Source organism: Vulpes lagopus, chromosome 16 (assembly GCF_018345385.1).
Source record: "Vulpes lagopus strain Blue_001 chromosome 16, ASM1834538v1, whole genome shotgun sequence".
Taxonomy (NCBI): Eukaryota; Metazoa; Chordata; class Mammalia; order Carnivora; family Canidae; genus Vulpes; species Vulpes lagopus.
Genome location: NC_054839.1, coordinates 54,092,548 through 54,115,260, shown reverse-complemented (window position 1 = coordinate 54,115,260; position 22,713 = coordinate 54,092,548). Strand labels below are relative to the sequence as shown.

At 40.3% G+C, this 22,713-nt stretch overlaps 2 protein-coding genes across 3 annotated transcripts in view; both read left to right on the top strand.

The window, feature by feature from the left end:
* The window catches only part of ENOX1 (ecto-NOX disulfide-thiol exchanger 1), a 247,744-nt gene extending 238,051 nt beyond the window's left edge, over window positions 1–9,693 (top strand). For both annotated transcript variants that reach the window (XM_041730978.1, XM_041730979.1), the window contains exon 15: window positions 8,647–9,693. In XM_041730978.1, coding sequence (XP_041586912.1) covers window positions 8,647–8,778 — 132 coding nt within the window. In that variant the 3' untranslated portion in view covers window positions 8,779–9,693. The remainder of the gene's footprint in view (window positions 1–8,646) is intronic.
* An 8,941-nt stretch (window positions 9,694–18,634) lies between these two features.
* On the top strand, window positions 18,635–19,204 carry LOC121476919 (malignant T-cell-amplified sequence 1-like). The gene has a single exon (XM_041731062.1). It carries the CDS (start codon window positions 18,635–18,637, stop codon window positions 19,202–19,204), a length of 570 nt encoding a protein of 189 aa, XP_041586996.1.
* Window positions 19,205–22,713: the final 3,509 nt, after the last annotated feature.

Genomic DNA, 22,713 nt, shown 5'->3' with positions numbered 1-22,713 from the left:
TGGGTGTCACCAGGTCCCCACCGAGCTTCAGCCTGGCCTCCACGACATGGAGGTTTTGCTGACTCTAGTACGATGAGTGGTGGTGGTGGTTGGGTTTTTTTGTTGTTGTTGTTGTTTAATTCCAGTTAAAACGCCACAGTTTGACATCAGACAGTATCACCATTACGACAATTGTAAAATAACACTTAGGTTCTGCGTACCCCAGGGCTGACACGAGCAAGGAAAGCAGGCTCAATCAATCCAGCCTGTAATGGAGCTGATTTTATTAGGATTTCCCCAAAGGCCACATATGAGTATAAGAATGATTAGAAATGGAAGAAGAGCCAGGAATTAATTTAAATTATGCTGGGCATGTGAATTGCACATGGCTCCTAAAACTGTATAGCCCAGTAAATGGCCATTTTCCAGTTAAATATTATTCCTACTCTTGATAATATTTGCATATTTTTCCTCTTCTCTCAGCCTCTTCTAAACCACCCACTCTTATTCCCTCAGCCCTCTTGTATCGGAATGTGATCGTATGACCACGTCATAAAGATTCACTCAGAGGAAGGCAGAAGGAGGGTGGTAGGTGGCGGGGGGGGATGGCTTCCTAAAACTCTGCCGAGTCAAAAATTGTGTCCTGGGTGCAGGCAGGTAAGCTCTTCAAGGTCGCACTATGCTGAAAAGGTTTCTGATCCCCACGTTCAGCCCAGAGCCCTTCGAGTCCACTCAGCGATCCTAAGGAAGCAAGAAAGTCACATTGAGTTGAGCATTAGCAGATGAATACTTCCCCGTCTTACAGTCAAGAGGAGGGATTCTTCTGCTCTTCCCCCATATTATGTATTCTTCGGGACTCAAGTTCTCCCAAGCATGTCTGGCTTCCCCCTCTACATATGTATAGCCTCCTCCCAAGGCCCACCAGGTAGATCTGATTATGAAAACCAGACTCGACACGGCAGAAGATACTGGAGGATTTACAAAGCCCCGCCATCTGACACGATACCACCGTTCATCGACGGTGCTCACGGGCCTGTGTACATCTCCCACCGGAGGAGCAGGCCGTGCGCAGGCCGTACTAAGAGCACACCGCTGAAACACAAAACTAAATGCCTCGTTCAGTTCAGTCCCAAGAAGACTCCAGTTGGCCTTAATTGGAGAGCATTCCTTCCTGGACTACAGCTAGGCAGGAAGGGCAGATGAAATATTCTCAGTGGTGTCTGTAAGGTTCCCCCACTCCGAAAAAAAATCTTCAGTATTATGTAGATTCTAGTGTTCTCCTAAACAGTCACCTGTCATAGTACGTTAAGGAGTGAGTGAGTCTTCCACTGCTCTGGCGACAATGACTGTTTTTAAATATCACACCACCTCTGGAAAGCACATGATAAGTGAAGCGTTGGAGGTGACACTACTCCCATGTGGCCACGTAAAGAATAAAAAGGAAGGTGCACACTTAGAGCAAGAGAAACTGACACGGTTGCCAGGGGTCCAGTGAACACTGGGGACAATTCACCGCGTTCCAGGAACCCAGCGCTGTCGTGGGGACCTGGGAACAACAGGGGACGACCAGAGCACAAAAGATATCCAAGAAAAAGCACTGCTCTCGAACAGTTGGTAGTCGAATTGAGGTAATGGTTATAAAATGACTGGACAATCAGACATGAACTAATGAAGGGCCACATCGGCAGGCAGATGTTCAGTGGCACAGAAGTCGGAGAGAGGCGCGGTCACCAGGCAGCTATCCCTGAGTGTGGGCTCACTCCCACACCTCCCTCTGGGCTACTGTCACCAACACCTCTCCCCTTCCTCCCCTCCCTTCCTTCTTTCTTTCTCTTATTTTCCATCCAGATCCTTCCTTCTCACTCACTCTTTGCCTCCATTTATCTTCCTCCTTTCCTATCTTTTCCTCCTTCCCTCCCTCCCTGTTGTTCCTCTTCCTTCTAGTTCTTTTCTTCCATCTTCCTAATTCCTCACTTATGTTAATCTTCTTTCCTTATTTCTCCCTCCCGTGCCCTCCCTTCTTTCCCATCCATATTCTGTATTTCTCTCCACAAAAGTTTATTGCAAGGGGGTCTGTGTGCTGATGCCATGCGCTGCCCAGGGATATGAGGAATGAACAAGATTTAAATGGGCACTAAAGGCCAACAGTCAGTTTATCCTATGGAAGGAAATGTGGTTTTGCAATTGGCTTCTCTGACTCTCCAGCCTTGACAAAGCCTATGCCAGTGTCTTTTCAGTGCCTCAAACAAGGACCCCTCATCCCTCGGCTTCTCTCGCCTGACTGATGTGGGACATGGAGCCAGCCATCCCCATAATAAAATTGATTTATGTCTGCTTGTGTCAATTTATATACATGCTTAGAGGCCTGGCAAGGAGGCAGTGGGCTTGGGCTGGAGTCAGCAAATCAGAAAATAAATCAAGCAGATCTTACAAATTACCTCTGCAGTGTTACCACCACACAAGCCCCTTGGTTACACAGAGCCTTTATTCCTTCTCATCTTTTCTTTCTTTTCTTTTTTTTTTTTTAAATTAATTAGAACAAATCAATCCTCCTAAAAGAACAGATGCCAGACTTAGAAAATTTTTAACAAAACAGAGGTGGCAGGGATCCACCGACAACATCAAAGATTGAAAATACACAGACCACCAATTTCTTGGAACCAAAGCCAGCTGAGTAAGCGGATAATAAAAGCATCACATCTCTGACCATCTTCCCTACTTTCTAGAGCACCACAAACACGGTGTTTGGGTGAATGTGATTTTACAAGCACAGCACTGGTCTCTAGCCTCTACGGCAATGCCACACAGAAGCCCCTTCACCACGGGTACTTGAGAGGAACATGGTGCCATGAAAGCAGGGCTGGATTGGGCATCTGTAGCCCCGCACGGAGTTCTAGCCTCACCATTCAGCAGCTGGGCCAGCACACCCCTACCCCCCGGCCCCCAGTGGGTTCCATCAAGGACAAACAGGCCTTGACCTCAGAATGGATTTGGAGAAGGGAATCCTCCACACCGATGGGGGAATGGGTACACTTCACCCTGAGCCTGGCCAGTGAGGTCTGAGTGCTTTGTTTTGGGTGATGACCCCAGGACTCTTTCAGTTCTCAAAACCAAGAAATTATCAGGGGGAAGATTAAGGGATGCTGCAAAGGCAAAATTACAAGAGCAGACAAATGATTTAGGAGGAGGAGAAAACAGAATTAAAGCAAATGAAATATTTGTAACATCAAAATTCTTTTTAGCCAGAGGGTAAAAAAAAAAAAAAAAAAAAAGACAAATTAAATTTTCACTTTGTCTGGAAGACCCCAAAACATAATACATCATAAAAGTTATTTTGTCAGGGTAGAGAAAGTTTTAAAAACCATCAAATTAAGCAGTTAAAAGCAGTTTCTCCTTGATCTTTCTTCTAGCATGAGATACAAAACATCTTTACAGAGATTGCTCTAGAATTTATCTGAGAGCCTTATTAAATGGAGATTTTCGGTAGGAGTTCACTTGAGGTGGTGTGTTCCATAATTGTGACACATCCTGTCTATAGTATTTACATCTTTACGACAGAATGAGGCGGTCACCTTGCACTACCAAAGACAACTTAGCATTAACTACTTTTGAAGAAGCTTATTCCATTACACTAACTTCCAGCTCTGTCAAGATCCGAGGAATGGCTAATTGATCACTCGAACTATTTTTATGATTAAAAATTCATAATCATAAAAATGATTATTTTTATTATAATAATAATTTCAAATCCCAGTTTCACTACTTCTTATCTGTGTGACCTTGGGTGACTCATTTAATGTCTTTATGCCTGAATGTTACCCTCTGTAAAATGGGTTTTTATGGGTTACCATGTGTATTAAATGACTTACTACATGAAAAACCCAACAGTATCTGGCACCCAGCAAGTGCTACTTAAGTATTGGTTGCCTTTTGTGCTTTAAAGTGCACAAGAAGGACGCCTGGGTCCTTCTTCTTGTGCCTTTGGCTCAGGTCGTGATCCCGGGGTCCTGGGATGAGTCCCACATCGGGCTCCCTGCATGGAACCTTCTTCTCCCTCTGCCTGTGTCTCTGCCTCTCTGTCTCACGAATAAATAAATAAAATCTTTGAAAAATAAAGCGCACAGGAGATCTATCATGTTCTCTCAGTTTGCGAGCTTTGCCACAACCTAGTGGTCAGAGGAATTTCAGATAGCTTGCCCAAAGACCAGTGCTAACAGATGGTGGGGCCAGCACTCAAATCCGAGCCCTCAGAGCCTTCAGTGAGTTTCTTTCCAATTCCCTTGTCTTACAAATGAGGGAACACCCAAAGAGATTAAGTGATTTAGACAAGATGATGAAGCTGGTTAATGGTCATTCCATGACTGGATTCCAAATGTTTTCCCTCAACATTTCTTTCTTCCAGCAAGTGAGGAGTCTGTTGGCTGGTTTAAAGAGCTTTCTGATGAGATAATGCCCATGAAGCACACACACTGTGTCTGGCCATGAGGCCTCAGGAAGGGAGGACTACCTCTCTCCTCCTGCTGGCTTCTCCTGCTTCCTCTGTGGTTCAAGTCTAGCCTCGGGTCAGAAGACCACACAGAAAACAAGATTCCCCATGATTTGCTTGCTGTTCTGGTGAAGGGTTTATGTAGGGGCACCTAAGCATGAACACTGGAATGTGTATGAGCTGGTCCAGTTGGGAACTGTTTCTTGTTACTGATGCTGATAGCACCCTCGAGTCTTACTCACCACTGACCTGCCCTCCAGGACACAGACCCCGTCCCCAAGGGGCCCCTGCCACCAACAGAGAGACAGTGACCAAGAGGACTGTCTCCGGTGCTCACACCACAGTCCCTGTGGCAGTTGGCATCCGTGTTCAAGAACAAGGCCAGGGGATCCCTGGGTGGCTCAGCGGTTTAGCACCTGCCTTTGGTCCAGGGCGCGATCCTGGAGTCCCGGGATCGAGTCCCACGTCAGGCTCCCGGCATGGAGCCTGCTTCTCCCTCCTCCTGTGTCTCTGCCTCTCTCTCTCTCTCTCTCTCTCTCTCTCTCTCTCTGTCTATCAAAAATAAATAAATCTTTAAAAAAAATTAAAAAAAAAAAAAAAAAGAACAAGGCCAAGGAGTCTCTGGATCTGCACCCAGCTCCACACTCAGTGCCTGGGTTACCCTGCATAAGGGACCTAATCTGGACCTCAGTTCCTCATCTGTAAATTGCTCCCTATGTCTTGAGATTATAGTGAGAATTAACAAAAGTGTTTTAAAAAGTCTGGCGAGGACAAGGCTTTTAGGAATTAGGAGCGGTCACTTTTTTTTCCCAATCAGTGCAGGGCTGCTGGGTGGCACGGCCTGCCCTGACCCCGGCTGGCGGCCTACACAGGTATTATCTTTAGATCAGATATTTTACTTTTTACCCTCAAGAACTCAGCTTTTTCTCTCCTTCCTAATGAATCATACAAAGCGCCTTCCCTAATTTTTCCAAGAGAGGTATAGTTATCCTGAAAACAAACCTGTGCCTGGGTGGCTGCTGCCTGGATCTGTGGGCGTCTCTGTGGAAGGATGGCTCATCTCAGGGGTATCCCTTGAATGGAGATGGGAGCCTACTGTAGATGCCCTGTGCTGTCCTCCTCCAAAGGACAGAAAGGAGGTTAAGAGGACAGCTTGGCTTCAGGAAACTGCCTTGTGGACCAAGCAAAAACTGGGTTTGACCACACACTTCTCTGTACTTGTTTGCTTTTGGCTTAGAAACACAGAACTTGACCCACTTATCACAAAACCTTTGGTAACAGAGGGTCGTATTTTATCGTCACTGCCTACTATGTACAGAGAGAGAAAGCATTTGTGCCAGGCACCATGGTGCATTTTATGTCTCATCCTCACGATTAGATGGAGAGAGTATTTCTCTTATACACATGAAGAAACAGAGAATTAAGAGCTTTTAGATGGCCTGCCCATGGTTACACAGGTTGTCCTAACCCAGATTAAAATCCAAGCCCGGGGACGCCCGAGTGGCTCAGTGGTTGAGCGTCTGCCTTTGGCTCAGGGCGTGATCCTGGAGTCCGAGAATCAAGTCTCACATCAGGCTTCCTACATGGAGCCTCTTCTCCCTCTGCCTGTGTCTCTGCCTCTCTCTCTCTCTCTCCCTGTCTCTCATGAATAAATAAAATATTGAAAAATAAAATAAAATCCAAGCCTGTTTGATTTAAAGCCCCATTCTTAACCCAAATATTCCTGATCTTAAGAATTAGCCGGGTGATTGTTAAAAATAGAGTAGATGAACTACACCCCTGATCAGCTGAATCAGAATCTCCAGAAAAGAGGCTGGGGGATCTGAGTTTTTTAACAAGAACCCCAGGTGGTTGATATTTTGAAAGCACTACACTCCTGGCTCTTCACCCAGTTTGCTGAAATCACTCAGGGCACATAAAGCATACCAATGCCTACTTCCCAGGCATAAGCTGTGGGTTTTTTCCCAGTTTTTTTTAAGATTTTATTTATTCATGAGAGACACAGAGAGAGAGAGAGAGAGAGACATAGGAAGAGGGAAAAGCAGGTTCTCTGCGGGGAGCCTGATGCGGGACTCAATCCCACAACCCTGGGATCATGGCCTGAGCTGAAGGCAGATGCTCAACCACTGAACCAACTCAGGCGTCCCCCCAGTTCTGTCTTTGAAGATGCACTTAACTCTCTGCAGCTCACTCCATTTTCTTGGCTATAAAAATGAGATAGATCCTGACATTTTTGCCCCACGTACCCCATAGGAGTGTGGGGACAGTGGAACGGGGATGCTGGTGAAGGCATTCTGCTCAGTGCTCACTGAAATGAAATGGTTCAAAATCATATGAACCTTTTAATCACCTGCTCAGTAGGCCTTTGTGGGTTGACGTGACAATCTAATAACCCTTTAACCTGGCTTTGTGGGGAAAATGCATTCAGATTTCAAAATAATTCACATACAAATTTTAGAATGCGATTTATTTTAACTTTCAGGACTGCCTCGAAAGGTATTTTTGTTATAGGCCTAGGAATATTGAATATATCCTGTGAAATCTTTTCCATGTGAACATTAAATGAACAGTTGATTTGACTTCCTGGTCTATTTGGTCTCTCTTTAAAATAAACATTAAATTTATTCAACATTTAAACGTTAAATGCAAAGTGTAGACTATAAGATGATATCTATTCAGTTGACTGTACCATGAAAAATAATAATAGGTCTGATTCAATAACCACTTCTAGTGCCAAATCTATGCTAAGCCAGTAGTCTTCATACTTCCCTATTGCGTGTTGTTATTCCCATTTGCTGAGGCTTAGAGAGACTAATTATCTTGGAGTCATTTAGCTCATAACAATAGTAGATACAGGATTCAAACAATGTTAGCCGCCCTAGTTCCAGGGTCTTAGCCATCCAGCTATATGAATATGAGATTGCCAGGCAAGTGCATGGACTGGGAAGCAAAGACAGGAAAACAAGAGCACTGGCTGTGTTAGAGAAGAAGGATTATGGTTGATATGTCCTTTTTTTTTTTAAGATTTTATTTATTTATTCATGAGAGACACAGAGAGAAAGAGAGAGAGAAGCAGAGACACAGGCAGAGGGAGAAGCAGGCTCCGTGCAGGGAGCCCAATGTGGGACTCGATCCCAGGACTCCAGGATCACACCCCAGGCTGAAGGCAGGCACCAAACTGCTGAGCCACCCAGGGATTCCTGATATGTCCTTTTTTTTTTTTTTAAGGTAAAATGAATTACAGTATAAAAATGTATGTAATACAGAAAAACTGGTAGTAGAAAAAAAAAAGTTGCATTAAAAAGCTACCTGGGAGCACCTGTGTGGCTGAGTTGGTTAAGCATCTACCTTCAGCTCGGGTCATGGTCTTGGGGTCCTGAGATGGAGCCCACGTTGGGCTCTTTGCTGAGTGGAGAAACTGCTTCTCCCTCTCCCCCTTGCTCATGCTCTCTCTCGCTATCTCTGTCTCTCTCTCAAATAGATAAAATCTTTTTAAAAATTTTTTTACTTTGAAAAAAGAAATAAAGAAGTTGCATTAAAAAACTACATGGAAGGGCACCTGACTACCTCAGTCAGAAGAATGTGCAACTCTTGATCTCGGGGTCATGAATTTGAGCCCCATATGGTGTGTAGAGATGACTTAAATAAATAAAACTTTAAAAGAATAAAATTAAAAACTACCTGGATTTTAAGAATGGATGTTGCAACTTTCATGGTTATAGGTTCTGGGTTTTCATTTCTCTCTAAACTTTTGTGATTTAATTAAAGAGAAAGAAGTTAGGGTGGCCAGACATCTACCCATACACCAGTTGGCCCTGACTTTGTAGAAGAGGGTGAGGGCACCAGGAGAACTCGCTCTTAGCCCCCTTCAATCCCACTCTCATCTTTCATATCAAGGTGGGGGGTGCTTTTCCCGCATGGCCCCACCGGGTAAGCCAGCCAACCCCAAGAAGGGGGAGAGCCTGGAATTCTCACCCCCCTGTCTCCTGCTCACCCCCAGCTGCTGCTCCAGACCAGGACAGTCACATCCAGCACTTTACCAGCACGTGTCTCCTAAGCACATGACTTGACAGCCAAATGATGTCATTTGTGTCACTGGGGCGGTGCATCCTTAACCCAACCCCTTGCCTCCTTTCAGAGGAGTCTTGTTTCCGAAAGTGACTTTTATTCCTTTCTAACAGATCTCTGCAAACGAAATTGAAATGCTTCTGATGAGGCTGCCACGCATGTTCAAACAGGAATTCACAGGCGTGGGAGCAACGCTGGAGAAAAGGTGGAAGCTGTGTGCCTTCGAAGGGATTAAAACGACCTAACTGTGAAGAGTGAACACGTGTCTCCGGAAACGAAGCCGCCTGAACTCGGCGAGGGCTGTGTGGCGTGAGCACTGGAGGCTGAGCCCAGGCCCACGTGGGGCCCCTGCGGAGCCAGCGGGGCCTCCCTTCACTTACATCTGTGGCGTTCTCCTGTGAGTGGCAATGTGATTGTGTACCAGTTCCCTAACACAAAGCTTCATACTGTGACAGATCTGTTTCCTATGAAAACCAACGATTCCACGGTCATAATGATGGCAAAAATCTTAAAATATGCTACGTTTGAGAATAGCTCACCAAGCAAAATATTTAAAGTTAATGACGGTGTAGCAATGGTTGTCGCTAGGCTACAGAGTTGTATAGGTAATGTATAGCTGAAATCATTCAATGACATTTTCCTGAAAGTCTGTTTTAGTAAAAAAAATAAAAACAAAAATAAAAATAAAAAGTAATTTTACAGTGAAGAAAAAAATCATACCAAAAGAAAACTTGAATATGTGTCTGAACATTTACTGTATTTTGTAAATTAAGTTATATGCTATTCCAGGGACTTTTGCCTTATTGAAGAGGCAGAAAATGTGACTGGACTCCTTGGACTCCTTGAGAATGCTTTATCAAGAATATTATTTTTCTAATGTAACAATTCTCCATCATAAGTTCTTTTAACATGGACTGCATAACAATTTTCATAAAATGTAAATAAGGAAAAGCTAGTGCTACTGTCTTGTACTTGGTATGTAATATTCAGGTTTATGCATCAAAATAAACATTCGGTAAATATTCCTGTTACAAATTTTATAGCAAAGATATTAATTTTTTTCAATAAATATGACTTCTGCCATAAAGGTTTTGCAAATTATTCTTCGATATACCTTAATTCACCTTTAAGAAGTCTTTTTCACATTATTCAGTCCCATCTCATATCCCACTATTTTTCGATGACTATCTATATGAATGACTGAGACAAAACATCATTTTTGATGTTTTATAAGAACTAAAATGGGAAGTACCAAGAAAAGGAGATTATATAGCATTAGGGTAGGTACTGTTTTAAAATACCAATGCCGGGATCCCTGGGTGGCACAGCGGTTTGGCGCCTGCCTTTGGCCCAGGGCGCGATCCTGGAGACCCGGGATCGAATCCCACATCGGGCTCCCGGTGCATGGAGCCTGCTTGTTCCTCTGCCTGTGTCTCTGCCTCTCTCTCTCTCTCTCTCTGTCTATCATAAATAAATAAATAAATCTTTAAAAAAAATAAAAAATAAAAAAATAAAATAAAATACCAATGCCTTGATCCAAACACAATCAACATAAATATTACCATTATTTTTTGTCTGCATAGGCAAATACAAAATAACCAACTAGTTAATATTAATTCCTGGATTTATTTATTTGTATGTTTGTTAGAAAACAGAGAAGTTAGAAAAGGAATTAAAGAAATCACATTTGGCCCAACAATTTGGTTAGAATTTGGGTTTTCACGATTTATTTTAATTACAGATAGAACAGAGCTTTAAGATGTATCTCCCTTCTGCTTGTGTAAAAATCACAAAAAAAAAAAAAAGACAAGTATTCAAGATATCACTTTTAAATGAAACATTTTTTAGGAAGACAGCTAAACAGTGAATCTTGAAAATTCTGAAAAGATGTTCACAATTTCCTATTAGGAAGTTATTGTCTTCAGGATCTTTTTATTGAGCCCTGATACATTAAGGTACTTATTCAGGCCTCCCATAAACATCTGTAGGTTATGTTCAGGCTCAGTGCTAATCCTGCAAATATGGAGATGAGGAAGAAAAGACCTTGTCCTTTTTTTTTTTTTTTTAATTTTTTATTTATTTATGATAGTCACACAGAGAGAGAGAGAGAGGCAGAGACACAGGCGGAGGGAGAAGCAGGCTCCATGCACTGGGAGCCTGATGTGGGATTCGATCCCGGGTCTCCAGGATCGCGCCCTGGGCCAAAGGCAGGCGCCAAACCTCTGCGCCACCCAGGGATCCCGAAAAGACCTTGTCCTTAATGACCTCAGAGTTCCATAGGAAAAAGACAATTTTTCCCAAAAGTTGCTATATAATGTGAGCCAGGTGACAGGAAAGATATAACTAGGGTGCTATGGGATTCAAACTAAATGTCAGTATCCTATTAAATACTGAAACACTAGAGGTCTTTCTAATACCATCTATTGGTTCCCACCACCATCATCATCCTGACATACTTATCTCTAGGTCAGGACATGCAAATAAGGATAAAACCGTAGGAAAGGAGATGACCTCATTTACAAATAATGTCATCATCAAACAGAAAACCTAAGAGGTTTGCCTGAGGAATAATTAGAAGAAAGATATTTCCATAAACTGGCTAGTTAAAGACAAAAAGTCTGGTAGGGACACAAGGTACCACAGTCTAGACTATTTCTGATGGAAACCATGGGAGATATTTTCAAATGTGCATTCACACTTTCAAGTATTGCCGGTAATCACCTTAGTGGAAGGATACACAACAGAGTAAAACCCTAACGTAGAGCTCCAATCAGGAAAAGGAATTGGACAGACCTTAGGTTGGACAAGAAAACACCACTGCCTAAACACACTGTTCTGAGCCTGAAATGGCAAGTAGAGGACTGAAATGGTTAACCTGGCTTCCAAAATATTTGACTAATTCCCGGAGATAAGTTTTTACACCAGGAGAATCTATTTTGGCTGTGGTGTTTTTATTGATACTTGAAATTCATTATACTAATTGTCTAGAAATACATGAGTTACATATGTGAATAACTTACCTTTGCAGGAAAAATTTCTAAATTATTTCACATTCAGATTCAGAAGAGACCATAGGGATCAGCTGGGGCCATCTGGATTCTACACATGTGTGTCACCCCATTCTTTTTCATCAGGATAATCCTACATAAAGACACTATCGTCCTCATTTGTCACACAAGGAGAATGAGGCTCAGAAGTTCTAAGAATTTTGGCCAAGTCTACCCAGAAAATGTTGATTACAGGATTTGAATCAAGAGCCGACTCCAAAATATGTTCTTCACACTAGGTCACGTTTCTAGTTCAACGTATTCCCACCCCTCCCAGGTTCCCAGTGTCCACCCAGTGCTTCTGGATCACCGCTTTTGCTCTCCTTTTTCTCCACCATCCCATAAATATGGGTTTGAGTATGAAGACTCTTTAGCCCTTCTCTTGCAAATCTACCGGTAACAAATCATGGTTCCTGGACTTCTAGAACAAGCAGAAAATCGAAAGTTTGGAGATCCTCATAACCTGGCCTCAATGGATCTTTTGGGCTTGCTTTTATACTGCGCCCCTGAATAGGACTAAGTATTTGCTGCCTTTCTGCTTTTGTTCATACCTTTCTATCCAAATAAAATGACCTTATCACATCTAGTTACCACAGTTTTACAAAATTCACTTAAGGGGAAAGTGCAAAGCCCCGCACCCATGAAGTTCTGCTCCATCTCCCAGCAGAAGTCACTTCTCCAGTCTCTCCATGGCCATCCCATATTGACTGTTTCTTAAGACACTTACTGCCCAGCTGTCTTTATTCTCTCCCTATTAGATTACAAGCTCTTTGTGAGAGCTAAATGTGTCTCATTTACTTTGAATTATTTCTCAAAGTCGTTTTCCTTATAAATTTTTAGAAAACAGAACAGAAAAAAAAAAAAAAAAGAAAACAGAACAGAGAACAAACCAACATGTCTTGATGCCTCCAGGAACAAGTTTTCTCATAGCCTTAGGGGAAACAATTTACAAAATATCTGAAAAGCCTGCAGATATCTTAGATCCAAGATTCCAAGGCATAAGAATGTAAGTGTTCATGTACTACGTATTACTGAAATACAGAAAGCAACCAATTCCCTCACAAAGTTCAAACCCAAATAAATTATCAACTCTTCTGTGAAGCCCTGATGCCCTCAGGAACCTCCTCTCCAGTGTTCCCATCACTATTCATTGTATTTCTACTGCAGCCTTTCTACCGTATTTTAATTATTTGTGAATACAGCTATCTTATCCCAGTCCCACACAGTCTCCCTTACTCCTATTTCCAGTCCTCAGTCTAATATGACATGCCACGACTTCTCTATTTTTAAATAAATATTTACCAACAGAATGAACCAAATGAATGAAAGAAGGAGCCACCCAGGAACTTAACAAATTTGCTGAACCAGAACATACTCAGGCATCAGGTCCAGTAATCCAGGCTAGAACTTTCTGCTCCTTAGTTATAAGATCTTGGCGGAATTCTTACCTTCTTTTTCAAGATGTTTTTCCTTGTTGCAAACTATACATAATATTTATCACTTAAACCATTTGTAATCTACAATTCAGCGACATTAAATACATTTATGAAGTTACGCTACCAATCACCACTATAATTTTTCATCATCGTCCCCACCAAAAAACTTTAAGGTACCCATTAAAAACTAACTCCCTTCACCCCACCTTCCAGCCCCTGATGCCTATTTACCTTGTGTCTCCTTGAATTTGCCTATAACAGCTTTCTAGAATAGAGATGGAGACACATGGTATTTGTCCTTCTGTGTCTCACTTCTTTCACGGGGTTGATGTCTTCAGTGCTCACCCATGTTGCAGCATGAGTCAGAGTGTCATTCCTTTTTTAAGGCTAACTAATATTCTACTGTGAGAACTCTTCTTGCTGGATTAGATATCCTTTACCTATTGCAGCAAGGAAAAACCAGTTGTCTGTGTTTAAAAATACTTAAGTACTTTTATTAAACCACATCAAAAACAATATGTGAAAGTGTAAAGAAGCTTGTTTCCATCTGGGTAAATCTCTCATTTTCACCAAGGGTGATAAAAATGAAATGATAAAAGTAGAAAAAGCTGGTAGTGATTGCATAGAAAACAAGACTGTTTGAACAAATATCCACGCAACAATGTGATATGCAACAAGTTGGTTTTTTCTTGGTGTGGGTTGGGGATGTTTTACTTGAAAATTTTTTTTAATCCTTTTACTAAAAATGGCTGCTCTGTTTGTTGCACTCAGTAAAAGATGTTTTAGCCTGAAAACAGAACTATTTTACCATAATACTCAATTTCTTCTCATAAACTGAGAAAATAAAGAGATGTCAGAGATGCCTAAAATTCTACAGCTTGGTTTACTTTCTATCAAAATGGTAAAAGGTTAACATGAATATTCAATCAGTCTGTCATTAGTATCTGAATAAACTATACAGGCACATCTCATTTTATTGTGCTTCACAGATATTGTGGGTTTTACAAATTGAAGGTGTGTGGCAACCCTGCACCAAGCAAGTCTCTTGGCACCGTTTTTCCAACAGCATTTGCTCATTCATTTCTCGGTGATACATTTTGGTAATACCCACAATATTTCACACTTTTCATTATTATTAGGTCTATTATCAGTGACCTTTGATGTTACTATTGTAATTGTTTTGGGGCGCCACAAACCACATCCATTTAAGATGGCAAACTTAAAGGATAGATGTTACATGTGTTCTGACTGCTTCACCAACTGGCCATTCCCCCCCATCTCCCTACTCCCTGAGATGCAATAAGACTGAAATTTGGCCAACTAATAATCCTACAATGGCCTCTAAGTGTTCAAGTGAAAGGAAGAGTTGCATATCTCTTACTTCAAAGCAAAAGCTAGAAAGGACTCATGAGGAAGGTATGTCAAAAGCCAAGACAAGCCAAAAGCTAGGTCTCTTGTGCCAAATAGCTAAATTGTTTCTTCTGCATTTGTGAATGTAAAAGAAAAGTTCTCAAAGAAAATTAAAACCTAGCAGACGCATGAATGGTAAAGCCAAACAGTCTTATTGCTGATATGAAGAAAGTTTGAGTGGTCTGGATAGAGAATCAAGCCAACCACAACATTCCCTTAAGCCAAAGCCTAATCTAGAGCAAGACCCTAACTCTCCAATTCTCCAAAGGCTGAGAAAGGTGAGGAAGCTGCAGAATTGGTTTGAAGCTGGCAGAGGTTGGTCTCCACAACATAAAAATATGAGGTGAAACAGCAAGTGCTGATGTAGAAGCTACAGCAAGTTATCCAGAAGAACTGGCTAAGATAATTAATGAAGGTGGCTACACTAAACAACATATTTTCAACATAGACAAAATAGCCATCAATTGGAAGAAGATGCCACCGAGGGCTTTCATAAGAGAAAGAGAGAAGTCAATGCCTGGTTTCAAAGTTTCAAAGACAGAGGGACTCTTGTTAGGGGCTAATGAAGTTGGTGACTTGAAGTTAAAGCCAATGCTCCTTTAGCATTCTGAAAATCCTAGGACCCTCAAGAATTATGCTAAGTCTACTCTGCCTACGATCTATAAATGGAAGAACAAAGCGTGGATGACAACATCTCAGCTTACAACATGATTTACTAAATATTCTAACCTCTCTGTTAAGACCTACTGCTCAGAAAAACAGACTCATTTCAAGATATGACTGCTCACTAACAATGCACATGAACACCCAAGAGCTCTGATGAAGAATGTACAGCCAAGATTAATTTTATTTTCATTCCTGCTAACACAACATCCATTCATCAGCCCATGGATCAAGGCATAATTCTGACTTTCACAGTTTATTATTTAAGAAAAACACTTTGTGGAGATAACCAAGATCAGAGCAGAAATAAACAAAATATAAACCAAAAAAAAAAACAAAACAAAACAAAACCAATAGAACTGATCAATGAAACCAGGGGCTGGTTGTTTGAAAAGATCAACAAAATCAATAAACCTTTAACCAGACTCATGGAAAAAAATTTAAAAAAAGGAAAACAAAGAAAAGAGTACTCAAATAAACAGAATCAGAAATAAAACAGGAGAAACAGGGATGCCTGGGTGGCTCAGTGGTTTAGCGCCTGCCTTCAGCCCAGGGTGTGATCCTGGAGACCCGGGATCGAGTCCTGCGTCGGGCTCCCTGGGTGGAGCCTGCTTCTCCCTTCTGCCTGTGTCTCTGCCTCTCTCTATCTCATGAATAAATAAAATCTTTAAATAAAAAAGGGGGAGAGAAATAACAACCAACAACACAGAAATACAAAAGACTATAAGAGGTTAGTATGAAAAATTACATGCCAACAAACTGGATAACCTAGAAGAAATGGATAAATTCCTAGAAACATATAACCTCCCAAAACTGAATTCAGAAAAAAATAGAAAATTTGAAAGGACTGATTACCAGCACTGAAATTCAATCAGTAATAATAATTAAAAAAAAAAATCCCAGTAAACAAAAGTCCAGGGCCAGACGGTTTCACAGGTGAATTCTATCAAGCATTTAAAGAAAGTTGGTAACTATTCTTCTCAAACTATTCCAAAAATTAGAAGAGGAAGAAAAGCTTTCAAATTCATTCATTACCCTCATACCAAAACCAAATAAAGACATAACAAAAGGAGAGAATAATAGGCCAGTATTTCTGATGAATCAAATGCAAAAGTCCTCAACAAAATATTAGCAAACTGAATCCATTGATACATTAAAAAAATCATTCCCTATGATCAACTGGGATTTATCCCTGGGATATACGGGTAGTTCAATATTTGCAAGTCAATCAATGTGATACATCACATCAACAAGATGGGGTAAAAACCTTATGATCATTTTAACAGACTTAGAAGAAGCATTTGACAAAGTAAAACATCCATTCATGATAAAAACCCCAAACAAAGTAGGTTCAGAGGGAACATATTTAACATAATAAAGTCCATATATGAAAATCCCAAAGCTTACATCACATTCAATGGGGAAAAACTGAAAGTGTATCCCCTAAGGTCAAGAACAGACAGGGATATCCACTCTCACCACTATTATTTAACATAGTTTATTATTTAACTATATTTAACATTTATTGGGAGTCCTAGCCATAGCAATCAGACAACAAAAAGAAATAAAAGGCATCCAAATTGGTAAGAAAGAAATAAAACTATTTACAGGTGACATGATATTCTATCTATATAGAAAACCATAAAGACCCCACCAAAAAACTACTAGAACTAATAAATGAATTTAGTAAACCTGCATAATACAAATCAATGTATAGAAATCTATTGCATTTAAATACACTAATAATGAAGCAGCAGAAAAGAAATTAAGAAAACAATCACATTTATAATTGCACCAAAAATAAGATACCTAGGAATATAAACTTAACCAAGGAGTTAAAAGATTTGTACTCTGAAGACTATAAAACTATATATCCATCTGTATGGATTAGGAGAGCAAATACTGCTAAAATGTCCATAACTACCCAAAGCAATCTACAGCTTTAATGCAATCCCTACCAAAATACAACATTTTTCAAAGAACTAGAACAAACAATTCCAAAATTTATATGGAACCACAGAAAACCTCAAATAGCCAAAACCATCTTGAAAAAGGAAAAAAAATCTGGTGGTATCACAATTCCAGATTTCAAGTTATACTACAAAGCTATAGTAATCAACCGTATGGTACTGAACAAAACAAGGCACACAGCTTAACAGAATAGAAAACCCACAAATAAACCTATGTTTATATGGTCAATCTTTGACCAGGGAGAAAAGAAAACGCAATGGGAGAAAGCCTCTTCAACAAACAGTGCTGGGAGAACTGAACAGCTACATGCAAAGGAATGAAACTGGACCCCAAAGATAAATTCAAAATGTCTCAAGGACCTAAATGTGAGACCTAAAACTATAAAAAACCTAGAGGAGAGCACAGGCAGTAATTTCTTCAATATCAGCTACAACAACATCTTTCTAGATGTATCTTTCTGAGGCAAGGGAAATAAAAGCAAAAATAAACCATTGGGACTCTATCAAAATAAAAAGTTTATGCACAGCAAAGAAAACAATCAAGAAAACTAAAAGACAACCTACTTAATGGGAGATAAGATTTGCAAATGACATCTTTGATAAAGGGTTAGTATCCAAAATATATAAAGAACTGATACAACTCAACATCCCAAAACAAATAATCCAATTACAAAATGGGCCAAAGACATGAACAGACATTCCTTCAAAGAAGAAACACAGATGGCCAACAAACACATGAAAAGATGCTCAACATCACTGATTATCAGGGAAATGCAAATCAAACTACATAAAGATAACACTTCACACATTTTAGAATGGCTAAAATAAAAAACATGAGAAATAACAAGTGTTGCAGAAGATGTGGACAAATGGGAACTTTCATGCACTGTTGGTGGGAATGCAAACTGGTACAGCCACTCTGGAAAACAGTATGGAGCTTCCCCAAAAAGTTAAAAATAGAACTATCCTATGATCCAATAATTGCACTACTGGGTATTTACCCACCCAAAATATTAAAACACTAATTCAAAAGGATACATACACCCCTATTTATTACAGCATTATTTATAATGGCCAAACTATGGAAGCAGCCAAGTGTCCCTCAACTGATGAACAGATAAAGGTGATATGGTAATATATACATAATGGAATATTATTCGACCAAAAATAGAATGAGATTGTGCCAGTTGCAACATGAATGAAGCCAGAGAATACAATCCCAAGCAAAATAAGTCAGAGAAAGACAAAGATCAAATGATTTCACTTATATGTGGAACTTAAGAAACAAACAACCAAAACAAAAGAGAGAGACAAACCAAGAAACAGACTCCGAACTACAGAGAACACACTGATGGTTACCAGAGAGGAGGTGGGGGGAGGGGAGGAATGGGTGATGATGGTGAATTAGGTGATATGGATTAAGGTACACCTGTCATGAGGAGCACTGAGTAAGGTAGAAAATTGTTGAACCACTATATTGTATACCTGAAATGAATATAACGTAGTATGTTAACTATACTAGAGGTAAAATTTCAAAAATTCCCTTCCCTATCGTCGCCCTCTTCACCTTGGATCATGTTCAAGAAATCTGATGAAAAAGAAAATGTGTCCCACAGCATCCAGTTGAAAACCTCAGTTATAAAGGGTATTAAGAATCAATTGATAGAACAATTTCCAGGGATTCAACCGTGGCTTAATCAAATCATGCCTAAGAAAGATCCTGTCAAAATAGTGCGATGCCGTGAACATAGAGAAATCCTTACAGTAAAAGGAGAATTACTATTTTTTAGAGAAAGAGATGGGCCTTTTTATTCAGCCCTAAGGTTACTTCACAAATATCCTTTTATCCTGCCACACCAGCAAGTTGATAAAGGAGCCATCAAATTTGTACTCAGTGGAGCAACTACCATGTGTCCAGGCTTAACGTCTCCTGGAGCTAAACTTCACCCTGTTGTAGTAGGGTCAATTGTTGCAATCATGGCAGAAGGAAAACAGCATGCTCTGTGTGCTGGAGTCATGAAGGTGTCTGCAGAAGATACTGAGAAAGTCAAAAGAGGAACTGGCATTGAAAACATCCATTATTTAAATGATGGGCTGTGGCCTATGAAGACATCAGCAAGCCTCGGAAGGAATGCTCTGGGCTAAATATGAATATCGTGCTGTATCTGTGTCTGTGTGTGACGGCATGAAGACAATATCTCTGTGGTTATGCTGAATAAATTAAACAGATGCTAAAATCCAAAAATAAATAAAATTTCCAAAATTAATCTAAAAGTCTATATACTTCATAAGGCGATCGCTGCCATAAATAGTGATTCCTCCGATGGACCTGGGCAAAGTAAACTGAAAATGCTGAAGATGTCATTAAGAACATTTGGGATTCTGGGGAAGAGGTCAAAATACCAACATTAACAAGAGTTTGGAGGAAGTGATACCAGCCTTCAGAGGTGTCTTGAAAGGGGTTCAAGACTTCAGCGGATCAAGTAACTGCCGACGTGGTGGCAAGAGCAAAAGAGATGAGTGTTAGAAATGGAGCCTGAAGATGGGGCTGCATTGAGGCAACCTCGTGACGAAAAGAACAAAAGAAAGTTGCTTCTTATGGATGAGCAAAGAAAACGGTTTCTTAAATGGAACCTACTGCTAGTGCAGATGCCGTGAATATTGTTGAAACGACAACGAAGGCTTTAGAATATTACATAAACTGAGTTGATAAAGTTGTAGCAGGGTTTGAGAGGACTGATGCCAACTCTGGAAGAAATCCTATAGAAATCCTAGAATCAAACAGCATTACCTGCTATAGAGAAATCATTTACGAAAGGAAGAGTCCATGGATGCAGTTAACTTCTTTGTCTTATTTTGAGAAATTGCCAGTCACCCCCACCTCCGTCGACCACCACCCTGATCAGCTATCAGTATCAATACCCTCCTGCCAGCAAAAAGATTATGATTCACTGAAGGCTCAGGTGATGATTAGCACGTTTTTAGCAATAAAGTATTTTTAATTAAGGTATGTGCATTGTGTTTTAAACATAATCCTATCACACATTTAATAGACTACAGTATAGTGTGTGCATATGATTTTTATGTGCACTGGGAAGCCAAAAAATTCACTTGACTCACTTTATTGCGATACTCACTCTATCACAGCCGTCTGGCACTGAACCTACCCGCAAGATATGCCTATATTTTTAAGTACAGCACATCACACATGAACATTTCAGGGTTAAACAAATTATAGTGAATTATATATTAGATCACTAGAAATATTGTGTCTCCAGTTCCACCACTTCAGAATTTCTTCTTTTGCTTCCATGTGGATTTTATTTTCATTTCTGGGCTTCAGAGATTTAGAAATTGCTCAAACTGTATCGGAGAATATGCAGGCTGTGCTGGAGTCCAGTCCCAATACCAACATTCCCTGGACTTGTGACTGGGGCATGTAACTTAACCACACTGAGGCGCTAGTCCCAGATTCACGATGTGTCCTGTGGAAGCCTACATCACAGGGTTGCTGTGATGAATAAATAAGACAGCATGCATGGAGCACCTAATGCAGAGCCAGGCCGACTGAAGCCACTGGTTTCTGCAAAAATCATTCTTTAGATACACCATCCCAAAGCAGCAAAGTAGGCAAGCCTTTTTCCCTGTTACCTTGTCCTTAGGGATAAACAATGTTTCTTCTTCTTTTTTTAACAGAATTTATTTATTCATGAGAGACCCAGAGAGAGGCAGACACACAGGCAGAGGGAGAAGCAGGCTCCTCATGAGGAGCCTGATATGGGACTTGATCCCAGGACCCCAGGATCACGCCCTGAGCCGAAGGCAGACGCTCAACCACTGAGCCACCCAGCTGCCCCTGTTTATGTTTCTAAATGTAAGAATAAAGTAAGTTTAAGGCAAGCATCATCCCCACAAACAGTCCATTACATATGTGCAAGTGTTAAGACTGACATAAACAAAATAATTGTTAATTCTCTAATCTGCAAGGACTTTCGTAACTTGTATAGGCCACCAGACACAAGACAGTGACCCTCACGACAGAGAAAATAGAGAGTAGGAATTCTTTATTACAGCTTTTTTTTTTTTTTAACATATTTGGTATATTTCCAGTAAACAGTAATCAGGGTCAAATACCTTCAGCTGTGAAGAAACTATATGGCTCTGGGCAAGTGCCACTTTGAATGATAGTCAACTAGGTATACAGTATGCAAGGATTAAATAAAGTATTAATTATGTTTTTTTAACCCAGTGGAGATATTATCAGGAAAAATTATGGCTGTAGCTGAAGTATGCAGTAGTATTATTTTAGAGAACATACATATCCATTATGGTTGCTGAGAGTATCAAAGTAAATGACTCCAGTAAACCTAGTAATTACAGACTGGTTGTTAATAAAATTAGCTATTCTGGCCCACAATTTTAACTGTCTACTCTCAGAACTGTACAGATACCCAAACAATAAAAGCTCAGATGTTTGTACTGCATATTTCACCTCTTATATAATGTACATTTATCAGTACGAGGTTATGTAATGGAATGTTCTTACTTCATAGGAAAAACAGACTCATAAAAATAAATTGCAGACATTTTACAGTAGAAAATGGTACTTTTCTACACAAAGCAAAAAAGTGGTTAATGTACAATAGAAAGTGCATTGCACGTAATGAAATGCATTTTTTTGTCTAGCAAATATATTTATTGTGTGTTGAAAATTGTAGTTATCTTCCCCTGCACAAAGAAATTTCTATTATAAAGCCCATTTGCTATTGTAGGGAGTGAAACCCTTTTCCTTGTTTACTAAAGTCGTCTATCTTAATATCAGCCCACAACACTGTCAAGTTCACTTAAGAAGAGCTATGTGTAGATAAGAATAAGGCTGAATCAGGAACCAGAATATTCCATTTCATCTGCTTTTCATATCTAAGCAAGTGCTGTGTAATCCACTACATCTGGTAGCAATCTCTTTTTTGGAAAGCTTTCTTCTTTTCAGAAGAAAAAGCTAAAAATTGGTCAATTTGAAGCTCTCATCAATAAATAAATCTTTTGCCTTTGAATATGTTTATGCATAAGTGAGGATTTGTTTCTCAAGCACTTTTTGAGCTACAATGTGACGTATGGGCTGGAAAATCAAACACTGTCTTCAGGTATGAAAACCACTGTGAGCCGTTTATTAACTAGACATTGATTGTTACATCAAATCAACATATCATGCATCATTTTTATGACTTACATTCACAGTAAATCAAGCTTCACATAGGAAGTGCTATAAGGTCTTAGGATATCTGTCACTTTCTTAGCTGAGCGGTGACTGAGTAAGGTTCTGCACCTCATTATCTGTTCTTTGAGCAGAGAAAGGTAACTGGTTCAAAGCATGCCAAAGGAAGGGCTCTGTGGTGCTGGGCCTGGTAACTATAGGTAGCAAAGGCAAGACAGTGAAATCTAGACTCTGCCGGTCTAGGGCCATGTATTTTGCATTGCTGCTTACTACTAGGGGCTGGTAAATGAAGCTTCCAGACTTTTGGTCACAACAGGTCATAGAGACAGTATAGGGAGGTATTCAAGAGCATTTTCCTGGAATTATCCCAAGTCAGTGAGCATACCCCTTAATCTCTGAAATAGGGACAGTAGCAATACCTATCTCATTGAGTCATTCT

Bases quoted from the DNA above. Each gene is read 5' to 3' on its own strand.
- LOC121476919 (XM_041731062.1), top strand. From the start codon at position 18,635: ATGTTCAAGAAATCTGATGAAAAAGAAAATGTGTCCCACAGCATCCAG.